A 10,007-nucleotide genomic window follows, 5' to 3' on the forward strand; every position below is an offset into this window, starting at 1 on the left:
CCATCCACTATTGAGATTACCTATCTCCCATTGGTACTATGCCGCCTTCTACTAAGACTATATGTTCTAAGTGTGGGATCCCGAGCTCCAAGACCTTTTAAAATGACATGCTACCTAAAGTAAATTGATCATACTAGCTCAAGATCTAGAATAAATATCAAACTCAAAAAATTATTTAAAAAAAATTATAAAAAAATAGTTAAAAAAAAAATTTTGAAGAATAAATAATGTTATTTAAAATAAATAAATAAATAAAGGCTAAACAATGAGTTTAGCTCTCTCTCACAAAAATACCTTACAAAAGAGGATCCACACACAAAAGGAAGTATCTTCAATTTCTCACATAACTAACTATTTGTAAAATTACACCATCTCTCCCACTAAAAACAAAAATATCACTGTCCTACTTTAACCGTAAACAAACTTAAAAATAAGTCTAGTGCTCAACCTGATTAAAATAGGCTAGTAATAAAAGATAAATTGTTCTAACTAGTACATGAATAGAAACAAAACTGAGCTATGAATAGAATCAAAGTATAAATAGAACAAAAAATAGACTTCAATAATTATTTATTTTATTTAAATTAAAATAAGACATTAGATTAAACTCAATCATACATAAGATTTGGATCCAAGATCAATCTGATTAAATCTAAACCCTTTAATCAAAGCCAATTCAAACATGAGTAGAAGAATATCATAAAGAACTTCCAGAATTGATTAAAGCAAATTTCTTTCTCTAAACCTCCTCAAAATCTAGAATTTGAAAAAATTTCAATTAATGTAAGGATACTAAACCTGAAATCTAAAGTTCAAAAGAAAATATTAATAAGTTATTCAAAATATTTTTTTAAAAAGATGAGCAAAAAATCTATCAATATTGTCAGTATCATAGAATATATTAATTTAATAATAATAGACCAATGATGATATCAGACCTATCGAATTCATAATATAAATATCTATCAAAATAAAATTATTGCCTAACATATTCTTTACCATTGATTGAGGAAACATCTAACTTCCAAGAGTTCTCCTCTCTCTCTCTCCCTCCCTCCTCATCTTCATATACTCTAACTTTATCTCTCTTATTATTGTTTTATCCACCGTACAGGCAGAGACAATTCTAGACATAAAATTTTCCTTTGGTGTGCCAAAGATCCCCCGACAAATCTCTGCGGTCATCCTTGAATCAGTGTAAAAATCGCTGATTGGTTGGACTTAACTGTAAAATCTGCCACCGCCAATCACCACCACGTATTATATAAATCCCAGATCACCGTATCAACTTGGCCAAGTATTTTTACTGCACATGTTATGTAGCAATGCTTAAAAAAATTAAGCAAAAAATCTGTCAATATTATCAGTACCATAAAATATACTGATTTAATAATAGTAGAGATAATAACAATGATGATGCCGAATCTACCGAATTGATAATATAAATATCGATCAAAATAAAATTATTGTCTAATATATTTTTTGCCATTAGTTGAGGAAACATCTAACTTCTAAGAGTTCTCCTCTCCCCCTCCCTCCCTCCCTCATCTTGGTATGCTCTAACTTTATCTCTCTTATTATTGTTTTGTCCATCGTACAGGCAGAAGGCAACTCTAAACATAAAGTTTTCCCTTGGTGTGCTAAAGATCCCCCAACAGATCTCCTCGGTCATCCCCGAATCAGTATAGAAATCACTGATTGGTTGGACTTAATTGATAAATCTGCCACCACCAATCACCTCCACGTATCGTATAAATCCCAGATTGCCATATCAACTTGGCTAATTGTTCTTATTGCACGTGTTAGGCAGCAATGCTTTGAAAAAAAAAAAGAGCAAAAAATTTATCAATATTGTCAGTACCATAAAATATATTGATTTAATAATAATTAAGACAATAACAATGATAATATCAGATCTATCAAATTGATAATATAAATACCGATCAAAATAAAATTATTGCCTAACACATTTCTTGCCATTGGTTGAGAAAATATCTAGCTTTCGAGAGTTCTCCTCTCTCTCTCTGCATCTTCATATGCTCTAACTTTATCTCTCTTGTTCTTGTTTTGTCCATCATAGGTATTTCTAAACATAAAGTTTTCCCTTGGAGTGTCGAAAATCTCCAGACAACTCTCCTCAATCATCCTTGAATCAACGTAGAAATTGCTGATTGGATAGATTTAACTACGAAATCTGCCACTGCTAATCACCTCCATGTATTGTATAAATCGCATATCGCTGTATCAACTTGGCTAAGTATTTTTACTGCACGTATTAAATAGCAATACTTTAAAAAAATGAGCAAAAAATATATCAATATTGTCAGTACCATAGAATATATTAATTTAATAACAGAAAAGATAATAAAAATAATAATATTAGATATATCGAATTGATTTCATAAATATCAATCAAAAGAAAATTATTGCCTAATACATTCCTTGCCATTGATTGAGAAAACATCTAACTTTCAAGAGTTCTCCTCTCTCTCTCTCTCTTCATGTACTCTAATATTATCTCTCTTATTCTATCTTCATATACTCTAATTTTCTCTCTCTTATTCTTATTTTATCCATTGTACGGACGAAAGGCATTTTTAAATACGGTCGAAAGGCATTTTTAAACGCAAAGTTCTCCATTGAAGTGCCGAAAGTCTTCCGGCAGATCTCCTCGATCATCTTCGAATTAGCATGGGAATTGCTTGGTTGCACTTAACCGTGAAATCTACCACCGTCAATCATCTCCACATATTGTATAAATCTCAGATCATCGTATCAACTTAGCCAAGTGATCTTACTGCACGTGTTACACGTAGCAATGCTTCGAAAAAGAATTGGAATATTATAACTATATTATCGTATCATAAAATTGTTTATAGTTTTCCCCTGTTCATCTGCATCCACGTGCAACTCGCAACCATTCAACGGCTATATCATAATATTGTTTATTGTGTTCCACTGTTCATTTAGGCCAAAAACCACGTGCAACTCAACCATCCCACGATTATGAAACGTGGCGGGCCCCCTCGATCGGAGCCGTGCGCAAGTTCTCCTCCGACTCCAACAGTAAGGGTTGGGTTGTATCGCGTGAAAGAATGGTTGGACGGATTTCAAATGGGGTAAAAGCTGCTTGATCACCGGTATTTTCATATTCGGATCATTTCGGATATACGTAAAAATTTGAAAATCTATCTAAGATTTATAATTTATTTATATTTATTAAAAAAAATAAATATAAATAAAAATAAAAAATTATTCGATCTATATTCAAATATCTGAATCTATATATAATCTTATATAATTTTATATAATATTTATTAAATTTAAAAAAAAATATACCACCATATAAATATATTATTAATTTAATTTATCATCTATTTATTAATAATATTTTTAATTATATAATTATAAAATTAATTATTTAAATTATATTTATAATTATATCTCTATTTTCAAGTATTTATATTTGTTTAAAATAAATATAAATATTAATTTTTTATTTAAATAATATTTATATTTATATTTATCAGATAAAATAAATATGGATCTAGGTATGCTAATATCCCTCCGATTTCAGCCTCAATTTCAAGCACTTCAATCTTTCCTGCACAGCTTTTAAAGCGGATGCTACACAATCGTACGGATGAGGTTGCAAAAGAAGGGGATCATTCGTCCTCCCGCAGTATACAACCGGAACCAAGCAATATCCGGGCGTACCAAATCCCATGCAGATGGTCCAAATCCCGTGCAGCACTTTTAGAACCTACCAAATCTCGACCGTCCATTTCAGCTACCTAATCGTACCCAGCATCAACGCATGCCTTTATCAGGACTCGCATCATTCACCGGCCAACGGAGCCCCGCGAGACACCATAAAAATGGACGGTAGAGATGATTCTCCTCGGGAATACGGACGACGATCCGTATCCCCGGACCCCATATTTCCTCAGAGTTAATGTCACCGTCCCAGAAGAATAACCGGCCGCGACGTTCGAAATTCGCGCCCAAATTTGGCAACAGTTGAGGGAGGTAATCGTACCCACAGAATGACCGGAACCCAGCCCCAACCTAAAATGGCTATTAATGGAGCACCCATTAGCGACCTGAGAACACACCGGATTCGTCTTCAGCCATCGTCGAGTTTGCCGGTCCTTTTCTATTTCGCCGTTCTCCGGCGAGGTTTTGGAGCAAAGCTTCTACTTTCTTGCTCCCGAAGCCGCATGAGCTGGATCGCGAGGCTGGGTGGCTCGAAGCACTTGATCACCTTCTTTGTGATTTTTATTCTCCAATACTCCCCTCGTTTCCCACCGTCCATCTCGAGTTCGAGTTGCCGTTGTAACGGAGATCACCGATATGGAGAGCCACAAGGAAGTTTCCCCCAAGAAAGGTGACTCCTTTTCGTTTTGGTTTGGACTTTGGGGTCATTTTTTTTTAAAAAAAATTATATAAATTTCGCCATGACAAATTGGCATTCGATTGAGTTTTTATTTTTGTTTCTATTTTTTTGTTAACTATTGTATGAATGAATATTTATAGAGTTGAAGAAGTTGTTTTTAATCCGGATGACTATGGTGAAGATCAGTGTGAAAAGTTCAGAAGTCTGGTTAAAAATAGAGGTCTATTTATTTAATTTTTTTTTATTTTTAAAATTTTTAATCTTTTTTCCTCAGAGGACATCTATTTTTGGTTTTTCTTTGGAAATAGTAATTGTGCCTTGGAACAAGTACCAGACATATCTTTCTTTTAAAGAATGCTCCATCAAAGGTCTTGAATCTTTTGGAAGTGATGAGATATCCCATGGCTTATATCACTCGAGCTAAGATCTCGGAAATAGGAGAATTTAGTAAAAATTAAGATCAATGCTATTTCAACTCTCTTTGTTTTAAGTACTTGATCATTAAAATATTTGTTTAAATTTGTATTTCAAAAAAAAAAAGAAAATCTTAGACGAAATCTCATAATAAGGTCCTAGATTTTCTATATATAAGTATTGGTAGGTCCTGAAATGGCTGTATTTAATATCTTGGATTGGCAAAATATCAACCGGAATTTATGTTATGTTACCATATGTAAATATGACTAATTTCAAAATTAGAGAGTATCCTTTCTTGGTTCCATGTATCAATTCTTGTGCAAGAATACTCCTATTTATTTTATAAAAAAGATGCTAATATTATTCCACTACGTTCTCACCTAAGTTAACTACCGAATTCTCTCTCTCTCTCTCTCTCTCTCTCTCTTTTCCTTACTTCCAGTCACATCAAAATCCTTTAAATTCTTCCACAGTGGGTGCCTATTCATGTAAGAATGCAGATGTTACAATATGAACTATACTCCAGACCCAAAAAATAATATCTCCAGACCCAAGTGTTCCTTTCTTCTATCATAGATAAGTAAGATTCTTCTGTATGTAGAATCTATCATATAATTCTATTGTTGGTGGATTTCATTTGTCTAAGAATGGTATTACAATTATGTAGTGCATGTCTGTGCGGGCTATTCCATTTGCACAAGGTAACTTTAAGGCCTAATTCCGTAGCTTCACTGTCTATACTGAATATATATATATATATATATATATATATATATATAATATATATATATATAAAGAAACTATAACGTAGGCATTGATATCTAATTAATAAGGTGGGCGTATAAATGGATATTTTATTAGAAATATATTTAAGGTAACTTTGATTGCAAGAAAAATTGTCTGCAAACTTAGTTTCTTGAAAAAAAAAATCAAGCTTTCCATTTATTTATTTTGTTAGAAATTGATAAATTTGGAAAGGTATAACTAATTTGTCAGAAAGTTTTTCCTTTCCATTTTTTCATGGATTTCCTTGCAACCAAATATGCCCTTAACACTCATCTTGATAAGGGGGACATATCCACATGTTCTTCTACTAATGACTACCTTGGCTTCATATAGGTCAAGATGGTGGAATCGTGCTTACCTTACTAATTACCTGCCAGTAATAAGTAAAGAAATTATCAGTCTTCGGTACGACTAATATTATCTGGCATTTGTTTCCCGCTTTCTTGCTCATTTTTTATTTTGGATTTTCAGTAATCCTAAACCTAAAAGGGAGCTTGATGATTACCTGAAGTTTCAAGTGGTTGTATATTTTAACTTGTGGCACCCTCTGTTCTGGGTTCTTGCAGCTTGTAAATTTTAGGGCCTAAAACATTTGATCTTTCCATTCCGAATCTATACTTGACAGTTATGCATTTTCCTTGGTCACATTCTTAATATTTTCCTGCATAATCTCTAAAAACCATCACGGTTCTTTACTTCTTTGAATCTTTAAGTGGTCTCCATGCATATAAAAGACTCATTTTGAGGTGGTAAGAGATTTGTCTGATGATTTTTTTTTCCTTTTGTAAGGGAGTGTAATAGCTCATCACCTATTCCATTTAGCTGCAAGGCTGCATGTTTGGGAATATTTTATGCTCTACAAGCATACGCCTATGTTGAAAAGTTGATGTCTTTATGTTTATATTCATTCACCTTGAAGTCCTAGTAATGCAATGGCCTGCAAAAGTGTATTATGACTTATTTTCTCCTAATTATGCAGCCTTCTACTACTCTGATGATGGGAAAAGGCATTCTCGTTCTCCTTCTGTCATTGTCATTGGAGCTGGCTTTGCTGGCCTTGCAGCAGCTCGTGCACTTCAAAATGCATCCATTCAGGTAAAGTGGGTGTTGTTCAAATTCATTCATACATAGGAATCTCTCTAGTCTTTCTGCTGTATTAATTGCCTGACTATCATGCAAAACCTCAGGTTATTTTGTTAGAATCACGAGATAGAATTGGTGGTCGAGTTTGGACTGACTACAGATTTGGATTTCCTATTGACATGGGAGCTTCCTGGTATACTTCTAATTTTTCTATAACCCTGTGCTTTATCACATGCATACCCAGTTTACTCTTCAACCTGTAGGCCTCCTTAAATTATTAAATTGATGTGTTCCATGTTGTTCTTCATGCATAAGGTTGCATGGTATCTGCGTAGAAAATCCCTTGGCACCTTTGATTGCAAGACTGGGGCTTCCACTATACCGCACCAGTGATGATAACAGTGTATTGCTCGATCATGATTTTGAAAGGTAATGTTACATTTTCTCTGCTCTAAAGTGCTTTTCTTGGTCAGCATCCTATTCAATTCTCACTTCCTTTCTTAATGCTTGATTGCCATCTTTTCGCAGCTATGCACTCTTTGATACAGATGGACATCAAATCCCTCGGGATCTTGTTCAAAAGATCAGTGAGGTGTTTGAGCGTATACTGAAAGAGGCAAGTCTCCTAACTTGTTCTATTTTTATGTACTTTGTTTTCTTGGATGGTTGCTGAGTGCGTTTCAGTTTGCAGACAGAAAAGTTGAGGCAGGAGTATGATCAAGACATGTCTCTGGCCGAAGCAATAGAAATTATTCTGAAGAGATGTCCAGATCTGAGGTTTCATTATAATGCCTATTTGTTACAATACAACAAAATTTCTGATTTATATTATTTGGAATTTTAATTTTTGTATCATACAATTTTCATGCTTGCAGACAGGAAGGACTAGCTGGTAAGGTGTTTCAGTGGTTTTTATGCCGAGTGGAGGGTTGGTTTGCCGCAGATGCAGATAACATCTCTATGAAATACTCGAATGAGGCAAGTCCATTTTGTTCTCTGCAATGCCAAAAAGGTCATCACTTATTTTACATAGTTGATAGACTATCTCCAGAAAAGCTAGTAATTTGGCTAATGTTTATGCTCTTGTTTAGAAGAAGTTCTAGCAAAATTCATCTTAAAAACATTTATTTACTGGAAATTGATAATGATCGATCATCAAAATATAAATAAATAAAACATCTGTTACTTCAGTTGATAGTTCTTTCATCAGCTGCATCTCTTCTATTCTCATTTGCTACATGAAATGCAGGAAGTTTTGCTCCCGGGTGGACATGGTATTATGGTCCGAGGTTACCGCCCTGTTGTTAATACCATTGCAAGAGGCCTGGATATTCGTCTTAATCATCAGTATGTTCTCACATTCTGAATTAACTAATCGATTGCCCCTTTATATCTTTTCTCATCCCAATTCTTCTTCCAGGGTTACAAAAATTGTTTGGAGTAACATGGGAGTGGAAGTCAGTGTTGAAAATGGCAAAACGTTTGTTGCAGATGCTGCTGTCATCACTGTACCCCTAGGGGTTCTGAAAGCTAATATCATAAAGTTTGAACCAAGGCTTCCAGATTGGAAGGAAGAAGCAATAAATAATCTTGCTGTTGGAGTTGAGAACAAGATTGTGCTGCTCTTTGACACAGTTTTCTGGCCGAATGTAGAGTTCCTTGGTGTGGTGTCATCCACTTCTTACAGTTGCAGTTATTTCCTTAATCTTCACAAGGCAACAGGCCATAAAGTTCTTGTTTACATGCCTTCTGGTCGACTTGCCCTTGATATCGAAAAGTTGTCGGATGAAGCTGCTGCTAATTTTGCCTTTGGGCAACTGAAACAGATCCTCCCAGATGCATCTAAGCCGGTATTTAGTGCTTGTTCTTTTAGGTTTTTGGAAAAGATATTCTTACAAGACACTGATAGTGATGCCCATTATGATTTCTTTTGGACTATTTAAATAATTGGCCTCCGGTATGCTATTAAGCATAAGAAATGTGAAATATTCTAAATAATATGAATTTTTTTTTTTGTTGGTTTGGAAGGGGAAAAAAAATCCAAAAAAGGAAATAAGAAATGCTGAGATATATTTGATATATGTAACTTTCTGGCTGGAATACTTAATTCCATCCAGTAGGTGTGTTTGTTTTACTAAATTTAACTTTTGTGAATTACAGCGCAGATCATCAATGATTACATGATTGGTCAAAGCTAAAGAACACTTGTTCTGTATTAACTGACTCATGCTATATTGGTTATATATACATATATCTATCTATATGTTGGATAGTGAAACTGAGATGTCTATTTCTCTTCTTCTTCATTATTTGCTCAGATTCAACATTTGGTCTCTCGTTGGGCATCAGATGTGAACTCTCTTGGGTCCTACAGTTATGATGCAGTTGGAAAGCCCCATGAGCTGTATGAGAGACTACGGAATCCTGTCGACAACCTCTTCTTCGCCGGAGAAGCCACAAGCTTTAAATATACTGGAAGTGTCCATGGTGCCTTCTCCACTGGACAGTTGGCTGCAGAGGAATGCCGAATGCATGTTCTTGAAAATTATGGAGGCTTGGATACATTCTACCCAAACATGGGAGAAGAGATGGCATCGGCCTCCATTCCCTTGCTCATCTCTCGCATGTGATTCCTCCTCCAGTTCACACTTCCTCCTGCATTTCATTGGCCGCTCGAAAAAATGGCTGGCAACTCATTTTTTTCATGTGTTTCGAGCATTTGAAGTGGATGATGTGAACTGAGTTATATATGAAATAATGTGGATTTTCCCCCTATGAAGTGAACTGTTTTAATTTCAAAGCAACACTGGCAATGTCGATAATGTATTGTCCACAAATGAATCAGTTATATTAGCTTCTATGCTTGTCAGTTCACTCTTCTGAATTTCTTAGCATTAGTTAAAATCAGAAGAGCAATTTGTTTGTGGTGGCTTGTTGGTATGATAACTTTGATACTTTAAAATTTTATCTAAAAAAAGCTTTGCGAATACGAAAAATATGGCTTAATTTAGTATATCACAATTCTAAATTAAGATATACTAAATAAAAGATCCATTTAATTAAGATATACTAAATTAATTAAGATATACTAAATTAAATACGAATAATGTGATGATAGAGATATTAAAGATCCATTCTAAATGATGTATACCACAATTCTTATTTTACTGCTATTTTTGCTAACTTATGTTCTTCATCCAAAATCTAAATGGTCAAAGCACATAAAAGCTAACGAACTCAACTAAAATTCATCATTAAAAGCAAGCCCTTAAAATAGAGGTGCCAGACATTGGACCATATTAAAGTCTTGCGGTTAATTTTGAAG

The 10,007-nt window shown here is 34.3% G+C and overlaps 1 protein-coding gene across 1 annotated transcript; it reads left to right on the forward strand.

Moving 5' to 3' along the window:
- Positions 1 to 4,111: 4,111 nt before the first annotated feature.
- LOC105059362 (polyamine oxidase 3) lies at positions 4,112 to 9,540 on the forward strand. Its single transcript, XM_073251620.1, has 10 exons — positions 4,112 to 4,387; positions 6,579 to 6,694; positions 6,787 to 6,875; positions 6,998 to 7,111; positions 7,211 to 7,302; positions 7,378 to 7,459; positions 7,558 to 7,664; positions 7,936 to 8,029; positions 8,103 to 8,532; positions 9,001 to 9,540. The coding sequence occupies exons 1-10, from the start codon at positions 4,354 to 4,356 to the stop codon at positions 9,310 to 9,312; spliced, it is 1,470 nt and encodes a 489-aa protein (XP_073107721.1). The 5' UTR covers positions 4,112 to 4,353; the 3' UTR covers positions 9,313 to 9,540.
- The last annotated feature ends 467 nt before the right edge of the window (positions 9,541 to 10,007 follow it).

The sequence above is a fragment of the Elaeis guineensis genome, chromosome 2 (genome assembly GCF_000442705.2).
Source record: "Elaeis guineensis isolate ETL-2024a chromosome 2, EG11, whole genome shotgun sequence".
In the NCBI taxonomy this organism is placed as follows: domain Eukaryota; kingdom Viridiplantae; phylum Streptophyta; class Magnoliopsida; order Arecales; family Arecaceae; genus Elaeis; species Elaeis guineensis.